The 18,896-nt window shown below is 31.4% G+C and overlaps 2 protein-coding genes across 3 annotated transcripts; one reads left to right on the forward strand and one right to left on the reverse strand.

Annotated features, from left to right (window-relative positions):
* Window positions 1-108: 108 nt before the first annotated feature.
* LOC122592782 (chitin-inducible gibberellin-responsive protein 1-like) lies at window positions 109-3,271 on the reverse strand. 2 transcript variants are annotated; one of them, XM_043765094.1, is made up of 2 exons: window positions 2,956-3,271; window positions 109-2,040 (listed from the first exon to the last, which is right to left on the reverse strand). In XM_043765094.1, exon 2 carries the CDS (start codon window positions 1,915-1,917, stop codon window positions 334-336), a length of 1,584 nt encoding a protein of 527 aa, XP_043621029.1. In that variant the 5' UTR covers window positions 1,918-2,040; window positions 2,956-3,271; the 3' UTR covers window positions 109-333. The 2 variants fall into 2 exon arrangements, with proteins under 2 accessions (XP_043621029.1, XP_043621030.1); XM_043765095.1 differs by lacking the exon at window positions 2,956-3,271 and adding an exon at window positions 2,526-2,560.
* A 13,754-nt stretch (window positions 3,272-17,025) lies between these two features.
* LOC122592458 (histone H2A.6-like) lies at window positions 17,026-18,002 on the forward strand. The gene is made up of 2 exons (XM_043764693.1): window positions 17,026-17,278; window positions 17,626-18,002. The coding sequence occupies exons 1-2, from the start codon at window positions 17,084-17,086 to the stop codon at window positions 17,836-17,838; spliced, it is 408 nt and encodes a 135-aa protein (XP_043620628.1). The 5' UTR covers window positions 17,026-17,083; the 3' UTR covers window positions 17,839-18,002.
* Window positions 18,003-18,896: the final 894 nt, after the last annotated feature.

Raw genomic sequence — 18,896 nt, forward strand, 5'->3', positions numbered from 1 at the left:
CATCAAGTTGAACACAAATTCGGTAGATTTCGTTTTGCAATAATAAGATGTGTAATCCACTCTAACATAACCAAATGGAACATAAGTCGTAAAGAAAGCCTGAAAGCATCAATAATACTACACTCTTACTGCTCTACCATTCTACCAAGTACCAAAAATAAACAAATGTATTTGTAACTAACAATTACAGAATTACTAATGAAATATTAACCACCCCACCATTATGTCAAATACATATTTTATTTTGGGGTCAGGTTACAAAAAAAGATTATATATTATACTCTAAAAGAAACAAGTTACTCCTGTAAACTTACCATTATGTATATAGCACTGTCAATGCCAAGCAGATGCTGATATTAGATTTCTATCTTTCCATCCCAACAGCATAGCTCCATCTTTCTCGACCAAAGTATAATGCTCCGAGTAACACTTCAGCAAATTCCTGATGACAGAATTTACGTATGTACTCAACGGGTACTGCGAAAAACCTGCCATTGTTAACCTAGACCTCCATTTCCGGAAAAGCTCATGTCTTTCTATTCTTTCCTTACCCTCACAGGCAATTATGTTGACTATGTCTCGAGCCAAACAGTGTTGTTCCACATTTATCCTTTCTTTTCTATCTCGTGCCAAAGTTGCGTCCATTGACTCGAACATTGCAGAATAGTAGTCGAGAACTTCCAAGAACCTCGGAAAAAATGCAGCTGTGTTTGTGTTTGATTCTTGCTCAACCAATGTAACCACTTTTGGTGAAAGTGACTTCACCATCCTAAGCCGCTCATCTCTCGGGTTATTCACATCAACACTTTCATCAGGCATGTGGTGTAGTTGAAGTGCAAAGTTAACCGCCAGGGCCTCACCAGGTCTCACATCAAGCATTTGTTTGGTCACAAATGGGGCGTAAAACGGTAGTGGTTGAAACTCTACCGGGATGTTAAATTTCTGTGAGACAGCTTCTAACCTTTTCCCAACTAACTCTAAACTGTCTCCACGGGCGTACTTTGAGACGGGATCGTCAATTCCTGTGATACGAACATGAGGTGGCCCCCCTGGTCTAGCAGCAAGTGCTTGTAAAAGAGTTATCCATTGTGTACCTTGAGCTATTTGAAAGTCAATTATGTGGATTCGGTCTTCATTTCTGCAAGCTTCTGCTATAGCTCCATTCGCAGCCATGTACCCGAATTTCAAGTAAGGGCATATTTCGTATAGGATATGCATGTAAGAAAGTAGATCTTTCCCTTCGGGTTCCCGACACTTTAAAGCTCGATAAATATTATTCCCGGATAATTCCCGCCTTGCCACCAACCCCTCCACAATATACGCACAAAGCCTCTGGATCGGGTCGCCACTAATAGACACAGAAGCCCGTGCATGTACGACTAATTTTTCAAATTCATCAAGCTTGTTTCCAGCAAGAGCACTCGCACATGCAATAAGTAACTGCTTTATATTATTAGTATGATTAGTACCAGAGGATGGACTGTATCTTGGACTATATACAGCCTGCGGTTGCACCATATTTGAACCAGAGGGTGCATGTGTCCACTGTTGCTGCCATTGACTGATAGGAGGATTCAAGGGTGGCATGGATACTTCCTCATCTGGTGCCATTAGGGTAGTCTCTATATCCTGAAGAGCATTTTTCATGTAATGAATACCGCCACTATGCACAAAGGTAGACAAGCTCGACTGGTTTAAAGAGCTGCAATCTTCAAGGGAAGAAGGACTAGCACCTGAGCTCAATGTGGTGAATGTCTCTGAATCAAACGGGTTTACGAAAGGCGAATTAGGAGAGTCTCGGGTCTCAAACTTTAAGGATTCAATTAGTCTTGTGGGAACCAAGGGAGCTTGTGATTGAAAAGTAGGGTAAGATGATCCTTGACCAGTCAATCTATAACCATATTGTTCTGAGCCCATACTATCTCTGATAACTATCAGATATTGTATATCACTTGGTCGTTTCCAAGGTTCATTTTAATTTTTTGACAAAAGAGCAACTGCAACCTATGTGGTTCGACTTTAGGATGTAATATAAAAAGCCTGCAATGACAAAGTAATGTAATATGTAAGTATACCGAAAAATAGCAAAAGTTTTTATTTCTTGTTGATCACAGCTAAAATCTTACATACAAACATCAGAACAGAACACCCAAAACAAAGTATGAACATAAAACAGACAGTCAGGTCTAAAGTCTAAACAAACATGACTAAAAGGTGTTCATATCTTGACATGGTTTTAGCAATAATTTGTGTCCTTACTCATCACCATACATACATATATACTTATATACAAAATAATGAAGAGATAGATACACATATATACAAATACTATTTGATCAGCAAACAATACTTAATTTCATTTGGTAGCAGATCGATATCTTTCTTGTCAAGATATATATTTGTAGCTCACAATATCTATATCATGAAAGATTAGCAAAAAAAAAAATAGAATCTACGAAAAAAATTAAGATAATTAACAACCAAGAGCACATACAAAATTACATACATCTGAGCTAAAAGACTACCCTTTCTGGTTAACTGAACAAACTGTTTTTTACAATCTGTTTACAAGCCCTCAAAAAAAAAAAAATATTATCAAATCATGCAGTTGGGAAAATTATTATTATTCTTGTTGGTTGTTGTTGTGTTGTTGTATAGCTAGATAGATAGATATAGAGATAGATATGATCAAATCTTGTGTTTTATTAATCATAAATGAATTCAACTCTTTGACTCAAATTTTTATTTTAATAAAGTAAACTACAAGAAGAAACCTTATTCAATAAGTTGGTAGTAAAAAACAAAAAACTTTTTTTCCTCTTGAGCATTTCAACAAACATGTAGTAGACATATCTTAACGACAAAGCAAATTTCAGAAAAATAGTCATATTACCAACCAAAAAAAAGCATTTAAACAAACAGGTGGTATGCAGAAGATAAATCATGTGTGTTTACCTTGGATAAGATGATTTCTGATTAGTTTGGGTATCTGAAAGATAATATTAAACGTGTATATATATAGAAATAGATAGATACAGATATATAATTGAGGGGGGATGTATGAAGTTTCGGAATTTAGGAAAATGAGACGGAGGGAGATTCGATCAAATAAGCGGCCGAGGAATATATATAGAGATAGAGAGAGGGATGACGGAAGATAGCGGGGCCGTTAGACGCGGTGTTTCAGGTGGAAAGGAAAATTAACGGAGAGTTAACGGAAGTTCACGCCGACCACACTACTAGAAAGAAACATTCTTGCCTATTTCATACTCCTAGTAGTTGTTTTTTATTTGTATTAAACCTACGGAACCATGGAGAATGTTGTCTACTCTATTGTATACGGAGTAATTAGGAAACAATTAGTTTTTTTTTTTTAAATAAAATATTATATGTGGATTCTAATTTTCATTTCCAATTTTATTTTTTGGTTTTGTCAAATATTAAGATCGTTTTATTTTAAGAATACTAGCTAAGAATCATTTATCTGAATGAAATAATAATTAATGTATCTAATAATCTAATCTATTATCTTTGAATGCCGTTGAATGTTAATAATTTGAAAAATGATTAACGTGTATTAGAAATTTATATTTTTTATAAAAATTAATCCATGCATGATTTTTATGATAAGTGTGAAACTATTTTATGTAACGAAAACTAATCTATTGATTATATAAATAAAAGAAAATTGTAATAACATAAGATTTTAAAAAATTATCCTCTATGGTTCTTCCACACACCCTTTTCATTTAATTATTACATCATTATCATACTTTATTAATTTAAAATTTGTAATGTCTTTCCCTTTTTAAATATATATCATTAATATAGATTTTTAAATAATTAAATGTCCATATTATTATCTAGGATTTTAATCACCTTAATATGTCGTTATAATAGGCCGAAAATTATGATGTCTTTTCGGATAACGGTTTTATTTTTTTGTTTTTACCAATAGTATGTATTTCAACGTGCACAATACACAGCTTTTGTTTATGTTTAGTTTCGTGTTTTACATAATAATTTGTTACAACTTTCAACTTATTCAATTTTGTTATTATACATTTTAATATGACTACATATTTTAAAGTTGTCTCAGTATCATTCGGTTTTATTTACAAAACGTTTATACGTTAACCCGGGTTGATTAGCTAGTGCTATAAAATATTAATGTTGTAATTTAAATATTAAAGACAATTTTAACAATTTACAAATCGCAAAGTAAGTAACATTCAAGAGGGGAAATTTTTTTTAATGAAGAGTATAGACTATAAATAATCATTTGCTAAAAATAAGTGAAAAATGTCAAAGTATAACACTTTTATATACATCTAAACTACATCAAACGAGTCTCACAAATTATGTTATAACAAACTCATTGACTTAATAATGTGTGCTAAGTTTATATGTAAAAGTTCAATCTGTTATGGATCTTTCATTGATCGTTCTTATGATGGGCAAAAATACATACATAACATAATAATATAAAGTACATAAAAGAAATTTAAACTTTTGATAATCCAAGATTTCAAATAATTAAAAAAACTTAAAAATTAACAAAAACTAAAAACTATCAATTTTATGACTGACTCCAATTCAAACCCTTACCAAATAGTAGAGAGGTTCGCATAAACAAATCATGCTCACAAAAATACCTGACAAAGTAATCCGTTTTTATGTTGTATGTCTTCGTTATTAGACTCTTATTATGAGAACATATGTTAAAAGAGATGGCAATGAAAATATGTGACTATTAGATATTGAAGTTTGCGAGTAGAACCTTTCACATCTTGAATTTTTTAAATTCATAAAAAACGTGGAGTCCATTATATATTATACAATAAATATTAAAAAATTAGTATGTAATGGTTTTACATCTAAACTTAGGTATCTAACAGTCGGATACTCATTTTTCTTTAAAAGAAATTTATATTAAATAGAACGGTACTCGCGCGATACAACGGTGGTGTGCAATGGTGGAGGTGGCGGCAATGGTAGTAATGTAATGGCGGTGACAAATGGTAGTGGTCCGCGGTGGTGATGGTGGCGGCGAATAGTGTAGTTTATTGAGTAATATGGTTTAGATATATTTGTACATTATGCATTAGCATGTGTCAATTGTTGAAAGTTTACTTGTTTTATAATATTGTATATTAAATAGTTTCAAATAATTATTTTATTTTTATTATTATTTTATTTATTAAATTTATTATTTTCAAATAAAAAGTTCAAAGTATCTTCTAACACCCTTCACTATCATTGTGATTCACGTCCTCATCATTCAAATTCAAAGTTGAACTTTTGAAATTTGAGAGTCCCACTTTTGATGGTGGTATATATCGTAATCCCTTTTTCTACATTTTACTTATGTGTTTATTTTTTCATATTTATACAAATTAATACATGTTACTAAAAACACAAATATTTTAGATTATACAAAACAATATCAACGGCCACTCAACCAGATATATGATGTAAAAGTTCATATTTGTGTCTAAGGGTAGATAAATTGCATCCAAAAGACCAAAGATAAAAAGGATAAGTATTCTGGAATGTAACAAACTTGTCTGATTTTAATTAGTTGAATACATTTTCTTACATACAATAAACATTATTTTCGAGTTGTTTACGTACAATACACACAACTTTAGTTATTTCCTACTATAGATATTCGTTCAAAGTTTGTTACATTCCAAGATATTTATCACAAGATAAAATATGTCATTCATTATCAACGTTGTTAGAGTAATTTTTTTTTTAAAGAATCAACGTTTGTCGAGTGTTTTTTTTTAAAAGAAACTCTTAAAAAGGTTGTTAATTTCTTCATTTCAATTTTTAATACTCACATAAATCATAGTTAAACCAACAATTAGACTGACAATCACGAAACGTCAAAGTATTTTTTATCCATACACGGTGTTAGTACTTTTTATCCATACAAGATGTTAAGAAGACATTATCACCCTTATTGAACGAGGTACTCATTAAATGTCTAGGTAATCAAGGATAGCCACCTCTAATGGTCGTCTTTTTAAATCGCAAAATCTTCTTTTCTGCCCATTTTTCGTTCACATGATTCTCAACGTAGAGGGGGGAGGTGCACCTGTCCCACACATCTATCCAGAAACAAGTGTAATTGGATTTTCAATAAACGATGATTATATAACAAAGTATTTAATTTGTATCTTTTTAAAATAAATTTCATTTTGTATATGAAGACATTATTCAACACAACCTAGCTAGTTTTATCCATTTATCTATCTACTTAATAAATAAACAGCTCTAATAAGCTACCGATCAACGACTGTTTTTTTCTATTATTATTTAACTAATAATATTATATTCGGGTTGTACCAATTTTGATTATGGTTTGCCAAATCTAAAAATAATCAATATCCATTTTTCTACAAGCGACTATGTAAAAGAGTGATTATGTATAGTATTTCGAGGAAAATGTAAATCTTTTTATCAGATACAAAATATGTTGTAAACGCAAATTTAACAACCCTCTTCCATTTGTATTTTAACAATTTCAAATCTCATTAAAGATATACAACATTTCGTGGATATTTCATAACATTCAAAAGTATGGAACTAAAGTTGATTTATTATATTTCAGAAGCATCATAAGTTAAAGTAGTAATAATTTAAATTTATGTTTTGACCATCGGATAAGGCGTATGTTCAATTTGGTCTAGCTCCAATTTCTTATCGTTTTCGTGGAACTTCTTAGACTTATTGTTCGACACATTTAGAAAACATTTAAGTCACGTACGAAATATATTAATAAAATAGAGGCCATGTGGTTTCCATTTTCCTCTTAAACATCAATTCTTTCAAAGATATGTTATCAATGATATTAAAATGTTTATATTGTTATTACAACAATTATATACATTGGGGTAGGAAATATGAGACTGTTAAGCATTTAAGTTAGGTGAAAAATCTCTCATATACCTTTTTATAAATCATAAAAATCATGAAGGACAAACATTTATTTAAAATATTAAAATATTGGTATACGAAGGGCTTTTCACCCAAGTTTAATGCATAGCAGCCTCATACTCACTTTTCTCATATACATTATATCATTTTTATAAAACACAACGAGAAAAATATAATAACATGAGTTTTATAACAAAGGGGGAGAAAGACAAGTAGCTAACGTACATTGTTCACTTCCATGGTTTTTAACTTTTATAAAAGTTTGACACAAATCTAGCCGTCTTCAATAAATAGGTTCCAAACTCCAAATATTTTAAATCTAAAGTTTCTGAACCAGAGCTTTACACGCCAAGATTTTGTAGGTCGCACATTTTGTGTTTATCTACATATACAAGCACGTTTGTAAGTCTATAATTGAGTTTAATTTTGATATATCTAAGTTTAAGCGTAACTAATTAAACAGTTAATAATTATATAATCAATAAGGCCATGTTTCACGTTTAGTCCTTCAAATATCTGGGAGTGAATATGACATTGCATCACATGTTGTTACAGGGTGAAAAATACGACCGATAAATGTAACTTAATTTGTTGTGACAACTAACTTCACGTGGCGTTTATTGATTATACATATCGCTCATATGAACATGAGAAAGGCAGTAAGCTCCAAAAATCGTTATGTCTAAATGTATTTTTGTTATTTGTTATAATTATGATGTTATATATGATTTTTTTTTTTTTTTTTTTGTTTCATATTTGTTGCAATAATTGTTTTGCGGAGTTTGTTCCATTTTTAGTCGTAAACTAGTTATTGTGTACTATTTTTATACGATAAAGTTTTGGACCCAAATTTATGTCAAATATTCGTACTCAAAACTTTAAAAAGATAAATAAACATGTAGCAATAACAATAAAAAATGTAAAGAGTAATTAGATGTATAAAAACATAAACAATAATTATATTAATGTTTTAAATGTTATACAAACATAAGGCGTAACGATGAAAAAAGTTATTATATATTAAAAAACGTCATTTATATAAAAATAAAGATGAAAATTAATAATCAAAACCAAATGTTTAAAAGTAAAACCATAACTGTGTGAAAGTTGTTTGATGAAAATCTAAAAGTTTAGTGTCACGAAAATGAAAACTTTGATGCAGGGCAAAAGTTAAAAGATAGAAAAAATTGGTAAAAATTTATTATATGCTATAAAAACGTGTACATTTCAGGCATAAAGGATTTGTAAATTTGTATAGACTTTTTTGTATAAAAACATAAACAATAACTATGTTAATGCTTTAAATGTTACATGAACGTAAGACGTAATGATAATGAAAGTTATTATATATCAAAAATGTTATGTATATATATATAAAAAAAGATGGATAAGAATAGTCAAAACAAAATGTTTAAACGTGAAATCGTAACCATGTGAAAGTTATTTGATTAAAACATGATAACCCAAAAATTTAATGTCAAGAAAATAAAAACGAAAACTTTGATATATGACAAAAGTTAAAAGATAGAAAGTTTAGATTGACCCCCGCACGTTGTCTCGAAGTACGTTTTTTATACAGTAAAGTTTTGGCATATTTATGTCAAATATTCGTATCTAAACTTTAAAAATGACAACCATAACATTAGAAATATTGTAAAGGAATAATAAGTCGTACAAAAACACAAACAATAACTATATTAAGAATTTAAATGTTTCATGAATGTAACACATAAGTATAATAAAAAATATTATACATTAAAAACGTTATATATATGTATAAAAACGGAAGAAAATAATCAAAAACCAAATCCTTAAAAGTAAAACCATAATTGTGTGCAAATTGTATGATGAAAACCTGAAAACCCAAAAGTTTAGTGTCAATAAAAATGTAAACGAAAATTTTGATTTAGGATACAAGTTAAAAGATGGAAACTTTTATTAAAAAAACAACTAAACATGTAGCAATACAATAAAAATAATGTAAAAGAATATTAAGATGTATAAAAATATAAACAATAACTATATTAATGTTTTAAGTGTAACATGAACGTAAGACTGATGAACGCCCATTTTATGATTATTTCCTATATCATTAGGTCGTGTTTTGATGATTAAATGAGTCTAGAAATATGAACTTTTGGTACTTAATGGGATGACATATTATGATAGGTTCATAAGGCGTGCAAGTGAAGGCAAACATCTCTACTCAACTTAACACGAAGCTACAAGACTTTTGGACGAAGACTAGCAAGCTGAAGATGAAGAATTCGAGGCCAACATGAAGCATACGACCACGTGTTAGTATTTTGGGCATAACTTCTTCATACAAACTCCGTTTCTGGCGAATAAGCTATCCACGGAAAGGCGAGAGAAAGATATACAACTTTCATGTTGATGTCTAGGACCAGTGCTGATGACATCAAGCTCTAGCGCCGCTGGAAGTCATCCTGAAGCCAACCAGCGGAGTTGGGAGCCAACCAGTGGAGCTGGGACACCAACCAACGGAGCTGGGACACCAACCAGTGGAGCTGGAAGCCAGCTGGCGCCACTGGGACTTCTACCAGCGCCGCTCCCAAGGTCGGTTCAGTTAGGGTTTATCCGAAAACCTATAAATACCCCTCTAAAACCCTAGGACCGTAACTCACTTCCTCCAGACGACTTGGGGGCTGTTTCTAGGGTACTTTCACCAGATTTAAACCCTCCTAACACCTCCATATCATCCGATAATCAAACATCAATCCTTAACAACATAATCATCATAATAATCAATCAAGAAGGCGTGGGTATTGCTCAACATCAACCATCCACATCAGCCGCAACTTTGTATCTTCTAAGTCAATATCAACATCAACCATCCACATACCTCTTAGTTTGATCTTTCCTTTTTCTCTTATTATTGTTATTAGGGTTATAGTACTGCAAAACTATTTTACATGACAACTGTTTCTATGGATCTTATTATGATAATGATTGTTAGTATTATTTGTTTTGCCATGAGTAGCTAAATAGTTATGCATCTGCTTGGATAATGTGATCATGTCGGTATAGTGGTATTATGTAATTGTAGTTGTTGAACTGTTTTATGCTTGACCGTAGATCCATAATTGTTTAGGTTTAAACACTTGACTGAATATGAAAATATAGTTAAAGTAGGTTGGGGACTTGATCGAAAACCAAAATGCTTGGGTGACTTGACAGGATTCCCGGTTAAACTATAAAGGTTAGGTCATAAAAACAGACTTCGTTTATTATCTTAATTAAGGGACTTGACATGAATCTTAATTAAAGGGTTATGTGACTTGATAGGAATCTTGACCACTTAGACCGAGGGACTTGACGGGAAGCTTGGTCATGATTAGTCGTTTGACAATTATAAGTAATTTGGTAGATGATCTAGGTGGCATGTGAACTGTTTCCAAGTAGATGTATCATTTCCATTATTATTGTTTTGCATTTACTTTACAAAATCTTTTCGTTGTGTCTTCTGACACGGCCTGCTCCGGTAATACCAGATTTGCATTTTATTATTATTAGTTTAAGCACCGTGACAACTCGGCCACAAACCTAGCTGCATTCTTAGAACATAGTCCATGAGAACGATCATGGTCTTACCTATTTGCTATACTATAAACGAACGGGTCCACTGCCCGATAGTGAGTGTAGTAGAGAAGTTAACTTTGTAATAAAAAAATTTAAAACTTGTTTGAAAAATTAGTTAAACTTCTAGCTCATCAAAGACGTAACGATGATAAAAGTTATTGTATAATGAAAACGCTATATGCATAAAAAGATAAATGAAAATAATCAAAGATCAAATGTTTAAAAGTAAAACCGTAACTGTGTGAAAGTTGTTTAATGAAACATGAGAACCTAAAAGTTTAGTGGCATGAAAATGAAACCGAAAACTTTGATGTGAGGTAAAAGTTAATAAATAGAAAGTTTAGAGGGTTAAAACGAAATTTGGTTAAAATTAGTATGTGGTATAAAAGCTTATACATTCCACGGTCCATGCATAAAGTACTTGTACAATTACATAAATTTTTAATATATATATATAATTAACTTATCATCTACCCGATCCTTTTCATATATAACTACATACAAATATGTAAGAACTAAGAACTAATTTAGAGTTCATCAAAAATGAGAGAAAGAGCAATATATTATACGAGTCATATGTTCGTGCAATACGATAAAAATAGTGATAGCGGCGTAGGGTGATAATGGTGGACTGATGGCGGCGGTGACAATGTTGGTAAAAGTAAAAGAAATTGATGTTAAAGAAGGAGGGTTGTTATTTTAATAATTGAAGAGTTTATGTTATAAATTATTTCATTAAGGGTGTTATAAGTATATCTGTATATTAGATAAGAATGTTTAAATTAATGAATAAATGAGAAGGTATTTTGATAGTTTGGAGTTATAAATTTATAATTTGAGATTTGGTGAAGGAGTATTTTTTTTTTTTTTGGGTTTTGCTAAACAAAGCCCTAAGGGTTTTCGTTAAGGTGCATTAATTAGTTATACACTTAACATAAAATTCAGGGAGCTGACATTTAATATGATGATGTACAACCTTTTTATGCACGTTAAATGAAACCTTAAGGGCTTACTTTAGCATTTTTCTTTTTTATGTAGTATGGATTAATGTGTTATAACTTATAAGAGTTAAATTCAAAGTGGCGCGGATTTCAACATTACGGATATTATATAGTTGGAGGAGTTAATTAAAGTAGCGGAAAACAGCAAGGGTAAAAAGGGAAATAAAATTGAACTAACGTGCAGTCACACGTGTAGGAGCCTAGTAGGTTGACTAAGGTCATAAGGTGGACCAAACGCGTTACTTGTTTTTAACATGGCATGTTGTAAAACGGGTTTTAATGCGCTTTCAAACGAAATACATTTTTTCCATTTTCTGCAAGAAAATGTCTACCACCGGAGCTTTAACTGTTAAGATACTTAACCTAATCATACTTACCGCTCCAACTAGAGCGTTAACTCAAGATAAATCATGGTAAAATGAAAACTCGCGGCACTTACATGGGGACGGTTTGGCGGGAGAAAAGCCCCAACCGCATAGGTCACACCATTGGGTTTTACTCGGAATGCTTTAGTTGTTGTAGACAAATTATTGTTTAACTTGTGAAAGTTTTAAGTAGTATTTAGTAGATGTTTTAAGCGAGAGAAGTTTGCAAATTTGTGTTATTCTAACAAAATTCATTAACTTTTCACAATGATAATCTAGAGATATGAGACATGCAGCAAAAAAGATTTAAAGGAGAGCTTAGAAGTTCAAATCTCATGTCATTTCTTTTAATCATAATATTACATGATTTATCTTATCTCATATTAACGGTGAAATTAATAGTATCAGATATCCACCGAAACGATATCGTTAACCCATGTCTAATAAATCATTTTTACATCCTTATGTAGGAACAAAAATATGGTATATATTTTATTTTGTTTTTTTGGAAAAAGTGATGCAATCACAGTATGAAAGATGCTACATTCGATACATTAAATAAACAAAGGCGATCACAGAATAATTGTGGATGTGATGATGGGATAGAGATGGCTTTCACAGTCATTTGAAAGCATTAACAACATGCAAAAGGGGAATTTGATTCTATGTAAGTTTACTTTCTATGGTATGAAAACCCCTTTTTTGGGTACCAAAAAGCAAGGCATCATACATCTGTTTGAGAATTAAGAAGCTTGACTAATACAATTTGGTCACTTTTCTATGTGTCCCACAAGGCCACAACTCCATCCATCTAGATATAATTCCTATCTTATTTGTCCCGTTTCTTTTTATTTTATTTATTTTAATAGAATAGAATAAACATGTTTTTGTTATTATGATTTTATATCAAACATCCAAAGTGCAACACTGCAACAGACTTATATTAATATAATTTGAATACAAATATACAATACCCCCTATTTGGGTCAAAGTTTATATTAATATATTATTTTTTTTATATTAATATATTATTGTTCTTCGTATACCAGAGTAAATCATTTGTTTTGGTTCTCATAATTTATTGTTATGTTTTTTTTTTTGTTTACTAGATACCAAGAGAAACGTATGATGATATTGTAGGCTTAAAGCCTTAAACCTTGGCTCGATCTAGTGAACTTATCTTTATGGCATCCATAGAACGAGTAAACAGATATTTTTTCAATTAAAATTATCCGTTGAAGCCGAATCTTTTTGAATATATTCAGCCTAATTAGCAGGATATCGACCATTTAATATATGTGATCTAAATATAAGACTTTTGTAGATGTTAATGAAGTTGACATATAATATTCCCATATAAAAAGGGTTCAGTGATTTATCTTTCTGTTTACTTGTTTGGCATAAATTAAAGACTACAAGTTAATTGGTAATTGTTAAATCAAATGTTTGAATTCAACCCCCCACAAATGCATCATAACATTATTATGGTGTTGGAAGTCTTGTGTAAATGACCCCTCTTTTTGGTGGTTAGTCCCCTACGATGCAATCATGTAAGCATGATTCAACATGACAATTTTCCTTAAACCGACTAGTCAAAAACCACTATTAAAAATCGGTCAATTCTCAATAAAGCATATATAATCTTTGACCTCATCCTCCACTTGCATTCCTGATCCGATTTCCTTCAATCTTCAATGATTTTGAAATGTTACATCAAAAGTCCATGCCAAAAAAAGTCTAATAAAACTTTATATAATCTTAGTCATCATTACAATTTTGGAGGTATTCACTAAAAGTTATACAAAAAAGTCATATAGAAAGAAATGATCTGATAATATTGTCAATTACCAACCTTATCAACAGTACGGTCTTCATAAGCATATCAATCAACTTGTAAATTATCATTATCATACAAGATATAAGAAGAACCTAGATATGTAGATGATAAACTTATGTTGTAAATTTATTGATATTCATTTCTACAGCATAAATATAGAGGTTATGGCTTAAAATCTTATATCATCTCCTTTTAGTTATAACTAGGTCTTATTCGACGAGAAGCGTAGGTGGTCCTATAGCTTGACCGCGACCACAGGTGACACATGCAAGCAAAAGTGTGAATGAAAAAATAGTCATGTGGAATGGATTCCCATTTTGTTATTTTATATAAAAGAAACTTGTTCGTAGTTCAAATTTAGAGGGCTATGAATAATGTGTAATCTCCTGTCACGTATAACAGTTTATCGTGCCTTATATACATAATTTTTAAAAAAGTAAGTAACTGCTCAGTGCCGCTTTCCGCGGGTTTTGAGCCCCAATACCTCGACGGTGTAGGCTACCTAAGTAAAGGCCCTCCAACCTTTGCATGGGATAAGGATCGAACCCATGACCTCTATCTCCAAAGTCAAAGTCAAGGGTGTTTACCACTGATCCAACCATGCTGCTTTATACATAATTTTAAAAGATATACCTAAAAAACTCTTTTTTTAAAAACATGAGATAAAATTCAAATTAATCCAACTTTAGCTCATGATTTGAAGCATCATTTTCAGAATTTCGACCTATACACATAAATATAAAGTGGTCCACGTTTGACATTTATCAACAGTGACGTTATGTGAGAAATTACATAACGAAAAGATATATACTCGTACAAGAAATTGATAGGTGTTTAACCTTTTACGTGGTTCAGGGATATAGAGATAACTTAAAAGTCATATGGCTGAAAAAAAAAATGAAAAAAAAAAGAGTCGTGTGTTGTCATGTTGTGAACTCCAATTTGTATATTGATGAGCTACTATGATTAGGTTAATAATGAAATGTAACAGCCTAGCATCCTTGTGTAATTTTTGAGCGTATTTTGCTCCTTATTTGTTTTTCCTAATGAGTTTTGCTAATGACAATTAGGTTGCAAGTAACGTATTATTATCATTATTATTATTATTATTATTATTATTATTAAAAATTTTCAATCCTTTTTTTGAACGTGTTACGGGATGGCTAGCCGTTACATCCATACGGGCAGAGAGTCACTGACGACCGATCCATTAAGTCATGGACCATAAGGGAGGAAAAACCCACCAATTTAACCGCTACAGAAGGCACACCGTTAAATTGAAGGTAAAATCTCGCTTGCTTAGACTCATACCCTGGTTTCCTAGGATCCAGCATCTTTGCAGCACTTCGGAATGCCGTTGGGGTTTTAACCAAATTTAAATATTTAATGCATAGAAGTTAAATATAATTTAAATGATGATTAAGAAATCGTACATTATGATTAGTAACTTTGGATAGTTCGAGATGAAATGATCTTCTTTTAACGATAACATTACATGTTATTAGTAACATATATTGAGATTATCATCATTATTATTTATGAAACCTCGTTTTTTATGTGTTGCTCACTTTTATAAGACAACAGAAATTGTTAAAGTTTTAAAAGAAAAGTCTGAAATAGAGAAACTTAACCCGTTCTTATTTTTTTGTTTTCCGGCCCAGCTAGTGTTTAGAAGCCCATCTGATACCCTTTTTTTAAAGGTAGCCCAACTGACACCTAGAGAGTTAAAGTTGAAACTAAACTCTTATATATCATCGAAGTAGCATTATGTATGTAACTTTAATACAAATACAATAATTAACGTGTGTTTGGTTCGTTTAAGGGAATGGAAATTTAATAAATGATGATTTACATTCCAATTCAAAGTGTGTATATTTAATGGTTTTGATATAGCTATTTGGGCATCAAAGCCGTGATTTATTAGGCATATAATAAACCCATCGTGGGTTTTTAAACATCCATTCCCATTTTCCCTCGATACCCAAATCCAAGATTCATCCTTACTCATCTAACCTCTCACGTACGTATGTTATCTTTCGTGTCTTTCATTCCATCGTTGCTTCCTTCCTTCTTTCATGAAAGCATTTCAGTGTGTTACTTGGATGTCTTAGCATCAAAAAAGCGATGTCTTTGAATAAATTCCTATAACCTATGGACTATATGATTTCAAATGTTTCAAAAAATAAAAAACAATTTTTGTTAGCAACACAATTTTGCACCCTTCTAAGTTCTAAGTAGCACCTATAGTGACAGAGTGTCGATCTCATTTAGCATTTACAATCTTGCTAATTAAAATGAGTTGATACATAAAATCTTCATAATCTTATGATGACAAAAACTTGACGATGTCAACTAGGTTGATATTGCTTGCTATAGTGGACTCAAGATTAAACATCATCACGTCTACAAAATTTGTAACACTCAAAATTCAATAGACAAAAAATACTTTAATACTAACTTTTTTTTATAAATAATATAAAATTTTATTAATTTTTACATTATAATTCGACAAAAAAAAAAAAAAAAAAAGATCGTTATACTATAACAACACACATAATTCATTACCATACTATTTTGTCAAATGTGTGATATAGTTCCTTAACGAAACAATATTTATTGATTAGTTTTCCATACGTGCTTAGAACGTCTCAAAAGATAAAATACTTTAACGCTTTTTTTTCACCTTATAAATTCATTAATTTCAAGCTTTATAAAAACTAATCTACTCCAATTATATGGTAAATTTTTCTAAAGCTTTTTTTGGATTAAATAGTTTGATTTGGAAAAAGCTTTTAGTCAATAGTTTAATCATTGTCAACTTTTTGAAAAAAAATATTTTGACGTCATGCTTTTATAAAAAAAAATTTCCTCTAAAAAAAACTTCTCATTAAGTTTCATTGAAGATGCTTTTATAATTTTTTTCTTTATGTTTTATTTTGTTTTCTTTCAATGTTTTCATTTCTTTTTAGCTGTTAAATTAAGTGTTAAATTTATTTTCACATTTTATCACTTATATACTTTTCAAATATACACCATCAGTAATTCAGTACCATCAGTTATTTCGGCAAAGAAAAAAGCCACACATATTTGATATTTCATCCCAAAAAAACTTCGTTTACAAGATCCCAATCAAACAACCGTTAGATCAGTTCCAATCAGACGGTCACAAACTCACATCCACCGATCCGCGTCCTTCAATATCATTGGCCAATATTCCAACCTCCAAAAACACCCCACTATATATATACCAAACACATATCCATTTATTCACACACAATTCAAAATCCCCCCAAATCCTCTCAATTTTCGAAAATCCTCACACACACAAAAAAAAAATGGCAGGAAGAGGGAAATCACTAGGAGGATCTGCAGGAGTAGCCAAGAAAGCTACGTCAAGAAGTAGCAAAGCCGGTCTTCAGTTTCCCGTCGGTCGTATCGCTCGTTTTCTCAAAGCCGGCAAATACTCCGAACGTATCGGTGGCGGCGCTCCGGTCTATCTCGCCGCCGTCCTTGAATACCTCGCTGCTGAGGTATACTCTATTTTCCTTTACCTAATTTCAATTATATATAGTCAATATATATATATTTGTATCTGTATGTATATGTTACTTTTTTTAGTTATTCAAAGTTCTAGGGTTTCGGTTTTGTATTTGGAAAAAAATTGATATATATAAATTTGAAATTGATATCCAGCTTATGTGATTTATTGAATTTAATTATTATGTTTGATTAATTGCAGTTAGGGTTTGTTTTCTGGAAAAATAAACAAATTTTTTATGTGTAGTTAAAATTTTGCTACTATGTGTTTACTGAAATTGAAATTTAATAATTTAAACAAAAAAATTTTTTTAAATTTTGAATCTGTTGTAATATACAGGTGCTTGAATTGGCTGGAAATGCAGCAAGGGACAACAAGAAAACAAGGATTGTGCCCAGACACATTCAGTTAGCTGTAAGGAACGACGAAGAACTGAGCAAGCTTCTTGGTGATGTGACGATTGCTAACGGCGGTGTCATGCCAAACATTCACAACCTTCTTCTTCCAAAGAAAGCTGGTGGTTCTTCAAAAGTGTCCGTTGATGAAGATTAGAGGTTTTTAGGTATCTGTCGTTGAAGTGTTCTACTTTCGTATCGACTTTAGAGTTTGTGTTTGTTTTAGTAGGGAGTGTAATCAGAGGATGTTGATTAAGCTTAGTTTAATGTGTTCATATATGATGTGTTATTTCATCTTAATCAAAAGAAATCTTGCTTTAATGTTGTGCTAATTTTTAGTTTAACCTGTTCATACATTATTAGATGATTTTTATAACGTGCTCTCTTCTACAATTGTTACTGACTAAAGTCTACATATTGATTGAAGAGGATTTGTATTAACAATTGTTACTTGACTAAAATCTTAGTGAAATGAAATCTTGGATTCAACGCTTTAATGTTGTGTTAATTTAACCAATATGCTACTGCTACATTAGTTTAACCTGTTTATACATTATTACATGATGTTTGTAACGCGCTTTCTTCTGCAACGGTGACTTGACTATACATATTGATTGAAGAGTGTTTGTATTGACATGTATAACAATTTACATAGACGTTGTGGCATCATTACATTGTTCTTTTGCTCCAAGCCCTGGGTTGATTAGTTCAATATTATCAACATTTGCCACTGATCCAGATCCTTTGGTATGTAATTTGGCATGATTAGCTTCAATCCTGTTTCTTCCACTTTTCAGAATGTTTAAGCCACTTGCAACTGCTGTATGTAACAGTATCAGCCATGGTTTGAGTAAGCAGTCTTTCTTATCGCCTTGCTTTTGTGTTTCAACTATAAACCTATGCAATATAAACTTCAGGAACATACTAATTATATTGTTTTCTGCTTTAGGAGGGTTTGAGATGCATATTAGTTTTGTTGATTAAACTCAACTGGACAGCTAAGGAACAGACCCTATAAGGTCCTGGTCCTTGGCAAAACCTGGTTACCATGCCAATCAAGCCTGATCAGTTGAACTGAATTTGGTTATGGTATTGACTAGGCCAGTTAAGGTTAGTCAGGACCTTGAGGTCCCCAACAGTCCCCATTTGCATGTTAAGGACTAGGATTAAGCAGTTCATATGAACCAAGGTTATCACCAAATCAGTATAGATTTT

The sequence above is a fragment of the Erigeron canadensis genome, chromosome 3 (genome assembly GCF_010389155.1).
Source record: "Erigeron canadensis isolate Cc75 chromosome 3, C_canadensis_v1, whole genome shotgun sequence".
Lineage (NCBI taxonomy): Eukaryota > Viridiplantae > Streptophyta > Magnoliopsida > Asterales > Asteraceae > Erigeron > Erigeron canadensis.